The sequence below is a fragment of the Babylonia areolata genome, chromosome 7 (assembly GCF_041734735.1).
Source record: "Babylonia areolata isolate BAREFJ2019XMU chromosome 7, ASM4173473v1, whole genome shotgun sequence".
In the NCBI taxonomy this organism is placed as follows: Eukaryota; Metazoa; Mollusca; class Gastropoda; order Neogastropoda; family Buccinidae; genus Babylonia; species Babylonia areolata.
This window is the reverse complement of record NC_134882.1, coordinates 13,373,941-13,389,242: the sequence shown is the minus strand read 5'-3', so window position 1 is coordinate 13,389,242 and position 15,302 is coordinate 13,373,941. Positions and strand designations below refer to the sequence as shown.

The following is a 15,302-nucleotide window of genomic DNA, read 5'->3' as shown; positions in this document are numbered from 1 at the left end:
CTGTCATGTGTCACACAGCTGGTACACATGTTATCACAATGTTCCACTTTTTTTCATTTTTTTTATTTTATTTTTTTAGCCATTCCAACACTTGCCACAAAAGAACCATGCATCTTTGAGCAAAAAAAAAAACAACAACAAACAAACAAACGAAAAAAAAACTGATGCACACACACACACACACACACACACACACACATATCTTCAAGGATGTGTGCATGCTTGGAAGCACACACACATTCATGCTACACACTCTGTTATTAGTTTGTTAGTGCTGTCTGTTTTTCAGAGGGGGGTGGAGTGTTGTTTGTTTTCATTTATGTTCTGTTGTTGGTGTTGTTGTTGTTGTTGTTGTTTTCTGGTCACCTTGTCCTTTTCTAGTTTGTGAGAAGATAGCAGGGCCTGCATGGCCTGGGTCTTGTTGGTGATCTTTGTGTCCAGTTGCCGTAGCAACTGCCTGGCGTGATACGATTGGTCGGCCAGCAGTTCTTCTTCCTCCTCCACTTCCTCCCCCTTGTCGTCGAGGAACAGTTCATCTGGGCAGTGACAAGATGATACATTCAGAGTCATTGCTACATTTTGGAGGGGACAAGGAAGTATCTGACTGGTTTCCTTTTCGTCTCATGAGATCATCATTATTCCACAACTCACGATGGTAAGACACGAAAATTGTAACTCTGTGAATTACAGATCTGCAATTCATTACTTTCACCAATACCAAACAGCACCGAAAAACCAGCACTATTTTTAATTCTGATGTGGGTTGTTACCCTTTTCTGATCTGAATTCATGAGCCATGGACCGACAAAACTGAACAGTTATATTAGTTCAGATTACCTAAAATGATACCACTGTTCAAGTGTTTGTAGGTTTATCACCAAACTTAAGCCCTTTGCTGTTGTTTATTAAATGGCAAAAAGGCAGCAAGTTATTGCACTTCTGCAGCAGAAACACATTTTGTCCGAGGCTGTCAGTAAAAGGCGGCAGTGATTCAAAGGGAGAGTTATGTGTGACAACAACAAAAAAAATCTCACTATGCGGGCCAAAGTCGTTTCAAACTAAATAAAATCTCCCAAAGTGGATCAAAGTAGTTTCAAACGAAATCCTACCATAATGAAAACAAATCCAATAAAGGTGGTGTCCATAAAAGAACATACATCCATGAAAGCAAACAAGACAGCAGCAGACACATCATATACAATACACAGCAACAACCAATTATTCATTTTGACCACCACCTCCAACCCTAACACTTCTCCCCCCCCTCCCCCACTATCCCCACCACCACCACCCTCTTGACCCATCCAAACACTCACTGGACACAACAGACAGATTATCCAGCTCCTCCTCTTCCTCCTCCTCTTCCTCCTCCTCCTCAAGAGTGGAGATGTACTGGTGGTAGAGGTCGCTGACAAAGAAGGAGTGGTAGTGTTGTTTCTCCAGCTCTTCCTTCACCTGTCGTTCCGCCTCGTAGAAAGCCTCTGGCCCCTGACACACAAAAACCACCAGAGCAAATTATATCAATCCACCCCCGAAAACGGAGTATGGCTGCCTACATGGCTGGGTAAAAACCGTCATACATGTAAAAGCCCACTCGTGTGCCAACGAGTGAATGTGGGAGTTGCAGCCCACAAACGAAGAAGAAATTGATCCCTGTGGACCGCCAGCACTGAGACTGCTGCAGGTGTAACCCAGGTATGGCTGTGTATGGGGTGTGGGTGTGTGGGACTCGGAATGTGCAGTATGGGAATAATGCCACTGAATCGATGCAGATCACTGGGTAGAAACAAAAGTTGTTTGTAGCCCACATGACTCCAAGGACACACATGCATATACACAGATACAAACACACAGACACAGACAAGAGACACACACATTTACTCACTCAGATGCCTAACAGCAACTTTTTCCTTACCCAGCAGTTTTCCCCCTATCGCTGTTTGATGTTACTTGTAGTGAAAATGCAAACAGATGAATGTACACTACCAGAACAATGTGGTGACCATAATATTGTAAAAACTGCTTAATTTTTTATGGAGAGCTCGCCACGGGGCAGAGAAGCATCGGCCGCCCACAGCTGAGATACAAAGACATTTGCAAACGTGACATGAAGGCACTTGAGATCAACACTGAGTCCTGGGAGGACCTTGCAGATGACCGCAACAGACGGAGAAGCACTCTCAAGAATCAGCTACAGATTGGTGAGGACAAACTGTCAGCTGCTGCAGCAGAAAAGTGAGCTCACAGAAAAGGGACGGCAGCCAACAGACCAGCATCAGCTTACACATGTGACCGCTGCGACAGAGACTGTCTCTCTTGCATTGGTCTCTACAGTCACAGGCGACGCTGCTTGGTCAAAGCAGACAGCCCAATTAGACATTAGGTCGGATATACTCTATCCATGGTCAGCCATGACCGAAGGAGGCCTACTACTGCTTAAGTTCAGGTTTCAAATGAGTCTGTTTCACATTGTGTAGTATTCTCATGTATGATATGAGTAATGAATCACCTCTTTTAACATCCCAAACTTTTTCCCCTTTTGCCAAGACCAATCCAAAAAAAATGGGAGCGTCTTGAAAGGTGTTCATGTGTATGTTTGTTTGTATATGTTTGTTTTTTCTTTAATATCTTTTGACTAAAAGATAGATAAATCAAATAGTATAGCAAGAAAGGTACAAGTGGAGGAGTGAGCAGGTTAAAGAGCAAGAGAATACATGTAAAGTTTGTGTGAGAGAATAATATGTACTAGTCAGGGTCTACTTCTAATCAGTATGTACTAACAGCTAAAAACTTGAGACTCTCTGCAGCAAGAAATAAGAATCCTCAATAACATGTGTGTGTGTGTGTGTGTCTGTGTGTGTGTGTGTGTGAGTGTGCATGTAAGTGTAAATGTGTGTTTGTGTATATAAATGTGAGTCTATGTTTGTGTGTGTGTATGTGTAAATGTATGTGTTTGTGTAAATGCGTGTACACGTGTGTGCACACATTTACATGCATGTGATTGCATTTACCAGTGCAGTAAGACCTCCAATACCTATAACAGACACCCTACAACAGCACTGTACCCCCCTGTCACAGCCCTCTTGGCCGAGAGATGGGGAACGTAACTTGGCTATGACACTCTCCACTAATCAAATCCTGAGATACCTGAGGACAGCAGTTACCTCCTCTGCTGTTCTTGATGGTTATAGTCAGATGCAACAGACACACAGACAGACAGACAGACAGACAACAGACAGACAGACTTACCCCGTCCCCCCTGAGGAAAGTCTCCATGCCACGGATGGTGGCCTTGTCGATCGGCAGGGGCCGGGTGGACTTTGCCACGTACTGCTGGTACACCTCTGTGCCCACATGGTGCTGGTCCACCTACCCGACATCCACAGCACACCTCCATTCCACAACACACCTCCATTCCACAGCACACCTCCATTCCACAGCACACCTCCATTCCACAGCACACCTCCATTCCACAACACACCTCCATTCCATGACAAACCTCCATTCCACAGCACACCTCCATTCCATGACACATCTCCATTCCACAGCACACCTCCATTCCATGACACACCTCCATTCCACAGCACACCTCCATTCCATGACACACCTCCATTCCACAGCACACCTCCATTCCACAGCACACCTCCATTCCATGACACACCTCCATTCCACAGCACACCTCCATTCCATGACACACCTCCATTCCACGACACACCTCCATTCCATGACACACCTCCATTCCACAGCACACCTCCATTCCACGACACACCTCCATTCCACAACACACCTCCATTCCACAGCACACCTCCATTCCATGACACACCTCCATTCCATGACACACCTCCATTCCACAGCACACCTCCATTCCACGACACACCTCCACTCCACGACACACCTCCACTCTGATGAACTGAGGTTCCATACGTAGCATGCACTTCATGCACATAAAAGAATGCACAGCAACAAAAAAGGACTTTTCCTTGCAAAATTCTGTAGGAAAACAAATACATTTGCAGGCAGAAAAAAGGGGTGGCACTGCAATGTAATGACATGCTCTCCCACAAGTGTGCTGCCCAAATTTCATACAAAGAAATCTGTTGTGACAAATGAAACCATAGGAAAAAAAATAAAAACACATGTACCTTATAAATTTATTTTCAGTTTTTCTTTAATTTCTTTCCTTTTTTTAAAAAATCATTATTCAAATTTTGTCACATTTCCTAGCACTTGTCCTTCCTACATAGTGTACATGGACATGTTATTAGCTCTCCTCCCATGACTAAAACATTGCTCATGTGCCAATGTCCGCAAAGATGGCAGCTAACACTTTCTGACTTCAATGCATGTCTTGTTCATCTCTTGCATCTATTATCTTTACAATGTACTACTACTAGTGGAGTGATGGCCTAGAGGTAAGGCGTCCGCCTAGGAAGCGAGATAATCTGAGGGCGCTGGTTCGAATGGACACTCCTACATTGTATTACTCTATGAACACTCGATCAAAACCCCAGAGAATGGGAGACTAGTACCTGTCCGTGTCAGTGCCTACCAGGCAATGTCCTTCATCTGAAGCACTGAATGTTGACATTATTTTGGCAGAAGGGAAGCAACTGTCTTCTAAAGTGACACAAGATGCCTCTTCTACAAAACCAGATCTTTGTTAAGATGAAAACTGTAAGCTCCTAAGCAGCGTCATCATAACATGAATATCAACAAGAGAGAAGGGCGAGAATGTTGCAGACCCAAAACTCAAACTAAAAGGGTTTTTTTTTAATCTTATTTTTCACTTGTTTATCTGGTGATGTGGATTTCAGTGAGCCTGGAGGAAATTTTCTGTTTTAATTGTTTGAAGCAGATTTTTCATACTGAACCTACAGACAAAGAGAAGTTGACAGACAGAGAGGGAAAGAAGGAAAGGGGGGGGAGTGAAAGTGGGAAAGAGACAGAGAGAGACAGAGAGAGAGAAATATACCTTGTTGCTGGAACGAAGTCCCTCGACATCTATGCAAAACCTGGAAATAAGATGAATTTGAAATAATATAAAATATACAATAAATGTGAACAGATAAATATTAGAAAACAATAACTGTTCATTTTTCTTTGACACTCCAAGTACTTTACAAATATTGATTTAATCTACTATACACATAACTGTATGATCAAAACAGTCATACTGACAATAGTGGCAATAATTATTGAAGAGCATTCTTTGCACAAACACAAACACACAAACGCAACATAGCTCGCACAAAATAATGACGATTATGAGCTACATCCCTCGGTGACACACTTAGCACCAAGCAACCAACCATCCAAACCAAAGTGCGACTCACGCCAACATGAAGTCCTTCCCGTCCAGCTCCAAGAAACGCATGAAGAACTCTCTGGCCTTGGGCTTCTCCATGATCACGGCGAATGACAGCACCTGGGGCGGTCACCACCAGCGTCAAACTACAGTGCTGTCTGTCTGTCTGTCTTTCTGTTTCTGTGTTTTGTTCTGTTGAGTTTTTGTTTTCCTGTCAGGTGGGAAAGGGGTGCTGGTGGTTGTGTTGTGGGTTTTGTTTTCTGTTGTGTGTGTGTGTGTGTGTGTGTGAGAGAGAGAGAGAGAGAGAGAGAGAGAGAGAGAGAGAGAGAGACAGAGACAGAGAAACAAAGAGACAGAGAGACAGAGAGGGTGTGTGTGTGTGTGTGTGTGTGTGTGTGTGTGTGTGTGTGTGTGTGTGTGTGTGTGTGTGTCCATGTGTGTGTGCACGCACACATGCATGCATGTACACAGACAGACAGATACACACGCAAAAATCTCTCTGCCCTCTTCGCTCCGAACACCATACACCTGATCCTTCATTCTTCCTTAGTCCTAATCCCTTTCAATGCCCTAACTCTCTTGTCTCCCCAAGCTCCATAACTCTCATCCCCAATTACCATCTTTCATCTCCGATGACCAATAACTCTCATCCCCCCAGTGCCCTAACTCTCACCCCCCCCAGTGCCCTAACTCTCATCCCCCCAGTGCCCTAACTCTCATCCCCCCAGTGCCCTAACTCTCATCCCCCCAGTGCCCTAACTCTCATCCCCCCAGTGCCCTAACTCTCATCCCCCCAGTGCACTAACTCTCATCCCCCCAGTGCCCTAACTCTAATCTCCCACCCCCCCCCCACCCCTCAACGCTTTAACTCTCATCCCCCCCACCATCTTAGCTCTCATCTTACCCAGTGCCCTAACTCTCATCCCCCCACCCCCACCCCTCAACACCTTAACTCCCATCCCCTCCAGCATCTTAAAGTCTTAACTCCCGAGAGCAAGGTTTCGGTTGCGCATGCGCACTAGAGCCTATCCATAAAAGGGAAAGGGGCGGAGTTCATCTATAAAAAGCGCGAGCACGTGTCCGGTAGAAATGTAAACATGCGGGAGGTGAAAGCAAAACAAAGACCGACTCACTGTTAGCGGAGAAAGATATCCGTGTACTCCTGCCACACCTGCTCCCAAAACCGAAACTGTTTCCTCTCCAGCACTCTCACTTCAGACTGGCGCCGGGGGTTACGAGCGTCAATCACAGTTTTTGTGGAGGTCACTCGCCGGCTGTTTATGTGATCATTCCAGTCCAAGAAAGGTTAGTAGATCGTCATATTTCTCTCCGTTTGCATGTTTTACAAACAATGTGGTCGTTTACGGTTGCCAACGTCGAGGGGCTGTCTGCATGCTTTCCAATTCTCACCGGACAGTACCACGTGCTGGTGCTATTTTTATCTGACAGACACGTCTAGCGCAAACACAAACGGCTCTAGCTCCGCCCCTTTTCTCTGCATTCAAATTTTGTATTACGTGTAGCTGACACATTTTGTACTTTCCAAAGTCAATTCAGGTCTAGATTGGAAGCTGCTAGGCAAATCTCGCTCTCTGCCATAAATGAAGCCAAACCGTAGCTTTATTAGGCTTTTATTTTGAATAAACCTTCACCGACATCACAATGTCAGACTCTGGTGAGAAACTGGCTTGATTCAAATCGCCCGCCATTTATAGTCCGGTTCAGGCTTTAACTCTCATCCTACCCAGTGCCCTAACTCTAATCTCCCCCCCCCCCCACCCCTCAACGCCTTAACTCTCATCTCCCCCAGCATCTTAATTCTCATCCTACCCAGTGCCCGAATTCTAATCTCCCACCCCCCCACCCCTCAACGCCTTAACTCTCATCCTACCCAGTGCCCTAACTCTAATCTCCCGCAATGCCCTAACTCTCATATCCCCCCCCCCACCCCTCAACACCATAATTCTCATCTCCCCAAGCATCAGGACTCTCTTACACTCTGCACCCTCCCCCCCACCCCCCAAGACTCTCATCTCCCCCAGATCCCTATTTTTCAATTCTCCTCCCCCCCCCACCCCCACCCCCCCCCCCAACATCAACCCTTCCCAGCACCTTACCTTTTGCCCAGGCAGGGTGACATCATGGTCTGCTGAGGACGGGGACTGCTGTGGACCTCCGTTACCTCCCAACCCCTGCATGCGCTTCTCCACCAGCTGTTTGGCCACAGTCAGCTGAACGCAACAATTCACGCCCCCCAAAATTTATATGAATAGAATCAAATTCAATTTGAAAAAAAAAAAAAAAAATCACAACAGCATAGATCAATTCCAAGGCTATTGTTCAAAATTCTTAAAAAATATATACTCTAGTGTTGACTGTGTCAAATATAGCAGACTGCTGGCACAATGATCACATAAAATCACATTAAATAAAATGTGCACTTTTTTTTCCAGGGAGATGGGGGTATGGGGGGGAAGGGGGGGGATGGTCTTTTTATCCTGCAGCATTTGGTAGGCAGAGAAGCATCGGCCGCCCACAGCTGAGATACAAAGACGTTTGCAAACGTGACATGAAGGCACTTGAGATCAACACTGAGTCCTGGGAGGGCCTTGCAGATGACCGCAACAGATGGAGAAGCACTCTCAAGAATCAGCTACGGATTTGGTGAGGACAAACTATCAGCTGCTGCAGCAGAAAAGCGAGCTCGCAGAAAAGGGATGGCAGCCGACAGACCAGCATCAGCTTACACATGTGATCGCTGCGACAGAGACTGTCTCTCTCGCATCGGTCTCTACAGTCACAGGCGACGCTGCTTGGTCCAAGCAGACAGCCCAATTAGACATTAGGCCGGATATACTCTATCCATGGTCAGCCATGACTGAAGGAGGACTACTACTACCTACTACTATTTGGTAGGCTGTCAAGGCCTGACCAGCATGCTTCAGTCAAGCATCTTCCCACCCACCATTCTCCCTTTTTATCTTAACGCTTAAGTGGTGCAGCCTACATGGATCAGTCAGCTTGCTTGGACACCTTGAAACTGAAACCTTCCACAGAAGGATGTCCTCCCCCCACCCCCACCCCCCACCAATTTCTCTCTCTACCTTTCATCATCATATGTCAATCTGTGAGATGCTATTTCATGATCCAGTACACTGGTTTATCTGCAACTGCAATCATGATGTTGATGATGAGAGAGAGAGAGAGAGTGTGTGTGTGTGTGTGTGTGTGTGTGTGTGTGTGTGTGTGTGTGTGTGTGTGTGTGTGTGTGTGTGTGTCTGTGCGCACGCGAGCGCACAAAAGTGTGCATTGAGCCTGTGGGTGTATCCACATGTTATGATCAATCAAAAGTATTATATACAGTTATCAAAAGACCCAACCATTACTATGCATCATATTTTTTAACTAGTATGTTGATCATTACAATCAGATAAAAAAAAAAAAAAGCATTTTCACATTCAACAGTTTCAGTCTTTCAGTTTCAATAATATCAATACCACAAACCTGATTTATGTAGCGCTTTAAGTTTCTTGCTTTGAGTAGTTCCCCCTTAGCTGTACTTTTGGGGGAACTCTCCTTATCTGAAAAGTAAATACATATTAAGCAGAGTGGTCATTTCAAAGTGCTAATCTCTATCTCTCTCTTTCAACAGTTTTCCTCTCTCTCCTTCTTCATATCTCTTCCTTCCTTACCATCTTCCTTTCCTCTCTCCTTCACGCATATGCATACTGTGTTATTTTGTGGAGAATTGTGTATTTTCTATGCCGTTTATTTGTTCTTCTTGTTGTTGCCATGCGATGTGTATGTATTTTTTTTCCTACTGTTTTATTTTTCAGTCTTCTTGTATTTCCTAGATTAGTTTATACGTTTTCTTTACGAGGGTAGGATGAAAACAGGCCGATAAGTGCCCTATTCCTTTTCCCTCAATAAAAAAGTTTCGATTTCTCTTATACTCCCAGTACCTTTCCCCACCTCACTCACCCACTCCCACTCTCTCATCCTTCCCTTACCCCCTTACCTCCTTCTCCCGGTTTTGATTGTGGCCTTTGGCCGATATTTGATAAAACATTTTCTTTCATCCGTTCATATTCTCTCTCTCTCTCTCTCTCTCTCTCTCTGTCTCTCTGTCTTGTCTCCTCTCTTCTGCAGCAGAAAACATTTTCCTCACCTGTATTAATTCCTTGAGCCTTCTTCAGGTTGTTTATGGTTGTTGCCTGCATGATTTCAGAGATGATTTTGTATCTGAAACACAACAAAGGGCATCAAAATGTGACAACAACAATCCAATATAAATATGCACAAAACAACAAAACACTCCAGAATGTGAATACACAAATTCCAATACAAGTTTGCATGTGCATTCAAACACAAATATATAGATGCACATGCACACTAAAACACTGTCCTGTGTACACACTGACTTTTACCCCCACAAGAAGAACCATAGGAAACAACAAACTCAAAGCAAAAGCTTGAAAAAAATGTACAATTTGTATTTGGTCACTAAAGATTTTTTTCTTGTATCTTTTCTTGTATACTTCTGACATAACTATTATCAGACATGAAGCGATCAAAAACATAAATTATATCTTAAATATTTACTACACACCACTAAGATTCAAAATCATTTCAAAACTTACTGAATATTTTACATTTAGATTTTTTTTTAAAGAACTGCAATTTGGCAAATACAACACAAATCATCTCTCATGAATGATAATAACAATATAAGCATGGCTGTGTTCCTCATCAATATTCTGAGCAATATAATTTTTGGAACTTCACAATGTACAGATTATATCTTATCTGTAAACCTGTATCCAATCTAAAAAAAAACAAAAACAAACACTGATTTTAATTCGTTTTCAGCAGAAATGTCAGTGATGTGCTGCGAAGTTTTAGGGGGGAAAAAAATCCTTTTTGGAATGGTTTTAACTGAAAATATACTGGAAAAAGAATTAAAGAAAAGAAAATGAAAGTATAAAAATAGACTGAAAATTTGAATTATTATTATTTTTTTTTTTTTTATTGTATTATCACAGTTTCTTTCTTTTTTCCCTTTTTTTGGGGGTGTATATATATATATATATATATATATATATATATATATGTGTGTGTGTGTGTGTGTGTGTGTGTGTTTCTCATTCAAACATTTAAAGAATACTGAAAAGAAAAAAAGACTGTGTACCTCATCTGCTTGAGTTCATCCAGACTGTCGGAATCATTGATCATTTTGACAAAGTCCTCGTAAGAGGCAGCGTAGGTGTAGGTGCGCTTGGTGTCAGCCATCAGTTTCTCCTGCTGCTTAATGTAGGCCAGGATCTTCTGGTTGATGTAGTCAGGGTCACACAGCATGTCCATCGTCACCTGGAACACTGCCACCCAGGTTCCGTTACAAGGAGGTTGACGTCAGAGTGTGCAGACAGATTCACATATACACTTCACCACACATCTGCCATTAAAACAATTTCTTTTTAAAAAGCAGCTGATGCCTGACTTTCGCATAAACCCAATGCGCTGACCAGGCTTTAAAGGTCTATCACATAGGTTTGTGTAAAACATTAACAGAAAAATGAAATAAAATAATATGGCAAAATTACACACATTTATAAATAAATATATCAAAATAATTGTGAATAGAAAGTGCAACCAAGCAGTCACAACTTAATTAACATTAGAAAATCAATTACTGTTCTGTTTCTATGAATAAAAAAAAAAGAAAGAAGCAAAGAAAATGAGACTTTTTTTATACTGAAAGAAGAGTATGTAGAACTATTGTCAACAATGGAGTTAGAATGAAGAACAAAACGTTACCAGAAATCACACATACGCACTGACACGTATACAGGCATGCATGCACTCACACACACTCACACACACAACACATATAGAATCATCACTGAAGTGATTAAATTTGAGTGATGAAACTTTGGCATCCACAATATAGAAACGAGCAGACCAGGTCCAGTTGTATGTAGCACAGATCTCATGCAATTTCAAAATGACAAAAAAAAAGGACATTTTTACCTGCCAAAGTCTGCACCAATGGGTCATAAAATAGCACGTGTAATTATTTTATTTCTTTTAGATGGATCCATCAAAAATATCAGTAAGAGAAAGTACACTGAACCTGCTCAGTTTACCAAAATAATCTATCTAATTCACCCAGTGATTTTTTTTTTTTCCATTCCACATTTAAGTCTCAATACACAGGATATTAAAAAAATGAGTACAGAAAACATATGATAACAGCAGTCACAGTAACAGACCCAGTAGCTCAGCACCACCATACCTGAGGTGGAGATGATGGCTGATCATTAATTCATGTGTATTCACTTAAGTGATCTTAAACAGTAAAAAACAAAATATGTGTGTGTGTGTGTGTATAGTAGTAGTAGTCTTCAGTTTAACGTCTTCCACTTTAAGTGATATTAGACGGGAAAAAAAAAGGGGGGGTGGTGAGGGGTGCGGGGGGGTGCGGGAGGGTGGAGGGCGGGGCGTGGTGGAGGGAACGGTATTGGGCAGAGGGTGAAAAATGGTGTGTGTGTATGTGTGTGTGCGCGTGTGTGCGCATGTGTGTGTGTGTGTGTGTGTGTGTGTGTGTGTGTGTGTGTAGTGGGGAAAGATACAGAGCATTGGAAAAAATAAAGCATTAAAACAGGAGACATAGACACAATATAGAAGGAAACGCTAACATCAAACAACTGTAACAACTATAACAAATGTCCAATTGGACTATGCAGCAAACCTCCTGCAATAGCAGATAGCATCTTGAAATTGTCAATGTGTGTGTGTGTGTGTGTGCGTGTGTGTGTGTGTGTGTGTGTAAGTGTGTGTAAGTGTTGTGTATGTGTGTGTGAGGTGTGTGTGTGTATGTGTATGGATGCTGTACCCGAGGTGGAGATGATTTCTCGCAGCAGGTGCCGATGACTGTCGCAGCGGGCATAGGAGGGAGGCAGGAGGATGAGCAGCAAGGCTTCCGTCACCTGACGCAGACACTCCCCCTCCTGCTCTTTGTCACGCAGCCAGGGGTGCAGCAGGAAGGGGTTCTGAGTGCCCTCCCCTGAGTCTCCATCTCTGGAAAAAGACGAAAAACACTATGTGCATGCCAGCAATGATGTAACTTATAAATATAACACATGCGCACAAATATGCACATTCACCCACACTTGAATACACACACGCACACACACTTATAAACACCACACGCACACACACACACACCACAGATTCATAACTGTTATACATAAAAGAACATGAAAGTGACAGGGTAAACTAACCAACAAAACATTACAGAACTGTCTGTACACTCACTAAAATATTACTGCAACTGTTACCATCTGTACCATAGTTTATGTATATTGATGGACGAAATACCAAGTCTGAATTTTGTGTATGCATCTTTGTAACGTTTAAGCATGTTATAGTCCAAGTATTTTTCAGTTTGGAGCATTTGCTTAAAAGTACTGTACAATTCAAAGCGGTCTTTGGATTCAATAGTATTATGCCAAGTCTGTCCATATTGATCGCTCAGTCTTTGTTTGACTGTAAAGAGGAAACATCTTACATCACCAACATTCTGCTGTTGTCACACATCTCCAGATTCGTTGACACATAACAACTGCCTGATATAAAACGCCCACGTCTTTTTGCCCAACTCTTGTAAATGGTTTAATATGTTATAGGCCTTTCTGGGCAGTCTTTCCTCTAGCATGCTGCACACTTTAAGCCAGAAGTGTATGCATCTTTCGGCTGCTAACACATGCACTGGACAGCGGCTAAATTCTCCAAGTACCATATTGTTTGGTGTCTGCATTCCAACATTTAAGTACCTTTTACATGCAAACACATGTATCTTTTCAATGACATCAAACTGTTGGTAGCCCCAAATTTCTGTGCCATATAGTAAAACAGGAGCAACCTGGGTATCAAACATTTTAAAAAAGACCTCCCTGGGTACATCTCCTAGTGTTCAAAGACATCTGAGTAGTTGACTTGTTCTGATTTTGGCTTTAGTGGCAAGCTCTTCCACAGCACATATCAGGGATAATTTGGTTGTGAAATGCAACCCTAAATACTTGTAACTATTAACAACATTGATGTCTGCATTACCATATTTCCATTTTTCATTTACACCCAAGAACCCTCCTTTCCTGAATACAATGATTTTCATACCCCAGAAGAGAGAGAGAGAGAGAGAGAGAGAGAGAGAGACAGTGAGGCAGAGAGAAAGACACACACACACACACACACACACACAGAGATAAGGCACCAGGGGGGTGAGAGTTATGGCACTTGGGGAATGAGAGTTATGCAGCTGGGGTAGATAGGTAAGGGTATTGTGTGAGATTAGGACTAATGAAGAATGAAAGGTCATGTTTATGACAGGAGAAAAGAGGGAATCCATATGCTGCACTTGAAAGGAAGAGAGATTTTCATTTGTAATGAGTATGTACGTGTATGTACAGAGTGTGAGTACAGTGTGTGTGTGTGTGTGTGTGTGTGTGTGTGTGTGTGTGTGTGTGTCCAAAACATCCACCCTGAATTCAGCAGCCAGTAAGCTTTATGTGTATACCTCTTCTGGGCCAGTCGTATACTTCTGAAGTGGTAATACAGAGTCTCCACAACATCTTGGGTTGCCACTGTCACTACATCAATGTCAGCCAGTCGTGAGCTGATGTTGTCGATCAGCTGCCACATTTCACACCTGTTCAGCAAAGTCATAAAGAAACCAGCATGTGACATTCAAACTTGCGTATGTGCACAAATGAACTGTATCTCTTTGTCACAAGAATATTTGTGAAACATGGCAAAGTATCTATTGTTGACACACAGAACAATGAGAACATGCATTCAGTATATTGCTGAACCTGCAGGAAAAGTTCTTTTTTCAAGAACACACGCCCTCACAAACACACACAACTGATTTTTTTTAAACTCAAGATACAAACTGAGAGCAAAAAAAAGATTTATGTAGAGATTAAACAACACTTCAAATTATACAATAAAAAAAAAAACATAAATAAATATATGCTGCTTTTTATGCATACAAAGACAGGTAAGCATATCTTTACAAGAAAACATACCAGATACAATATAACCAGATACGTTAATAGATAACAAGAGACACCAAAGGATTAGAAGAACAGGCTCACTGCACACTGTTCATGAGGGTGGTGTGGTCAGAGCTCAGATCGCGATACCAGTTGAGGATGAAGTCGCGACAGATCAGATCCAGCACCTCCTGCAGAGCATTGTCCAGACTGCGGGAGATGAGGGTCTTCCGGGTCACTGAGGGACGAGTGCTGCTCACCGATGCTTCTTTTTCCTGCCAAAGATACATTACAAAAAAAACATAATCATCATATCAAGGTAAATTTTCATTGTTGGGGATTGTTCAACATACACTTTCCTTTTTCAAACAAGTACCGCAATAAATGCATAGTATCTTAGTCTTCAAAGTTCAATTTAAAGCTTTTTTTTTTTTTTTTTTTTGGCATGTGCAACAATATATTATCTATCACTAAAGTTCCCTCAGAATGGACAAGGGAAACTGGCTTAACCTGCTGGCCCTGTCTTTTTTTATGCTGTGTGATATGATATACATGCATACATCTTTTTTGCATGCCAAACACACACACACAAAAACCAACATACACACACCAACACTCACACACAAACCGACACACCATCATTTTCTGCAGCACGACGCTGGCGACATTGATATGCTGTTGCAGAGGGGGAGGCTGATACAGTTTGCCACGCACCAGGTTCCACTGCGCCGTGTAGAAGGCTGCCATCACCACTGCCGTCACGTAAATCAGGGGCCATAACCAGCCATACCACCAGGCTGTGGTGGCCACGATCCCGACAATCACACTCACAGTGTTCATTCTGGCTTTGATATTGATCTACCAAGGTTTTTAAATGCTTCCTGTCTGACAATGGCGATTTACATATAAGTTCTTCTCATTCTGCAGCATGTGGAGGTACTATG

At 42.7% G+C, this 15,302-nt stretch overlaps 1 protein-coding gene across 3 annotated transcripts in view; it reads right to left on the bottom strand.

Annotated features, from left to right (window-relative positions):
- Positions 1-15,302, bottom strand: part of LOC143283727 (sorting nexin-25-like) — a 31,443-nt gene that overhangs the window by 14,129 nt on the left and 2,012 nt on the right. For all 3 annotated transcript variants that reach the window (XM_076590005.1, XM_076590004.1, XM_076590006.1), the window contains exons 2-14: positions 14,995-15,302; positions 14,461-14,633; positions 13,881-14,012; positions 12,198-12,382; positions 10,494-10,680; positions 9,474-9,547; positions 8,810-8,886; positions 7,423-7,536; positions 5,334-5,425; positions 4,973-5,012; positions 3,250-3,369; positions 1,317-1,488; positions 367-536 (exon numbers count right to left, since the gene is read on the bottom strand). The exon at positions 14,995-15,302 is cut by the window's right edge and continues 27 nt beyond it. In XM_076590005.1, coding sequence (XP_076446120.1) covers positions 367-536; positions 1,317-1,488; positions 3,250-3,369; positions 4,973-5,012; positions 5,334-5,425; positions 7,423-7,536; positions 8,810-8,886; positions 9,474-9,547; positions 10,494-10,680; positions 12,198-12,382; positions 13,881-14,012; positions 14,461-14,633; positions 14,995-15,198 — 1,740 coding nt within the window. In that variant the 5' untranslated portion in view covers positions 15,199-15,302. The remainder of the gene's footprint in view (positions 1-366; positions 537-1,316; positions 1,489-3,249; positions 3,370-4,972; positions 5,013-5,333; positions 5,426-7,422; positions 7,537-8,809; positions 8,887-9,473; positions 9,548-10,493; positions 10,681-12,197; positions 12,383-13,880; positions 14,013-14,460; positions 14,634-14,994) is intronic.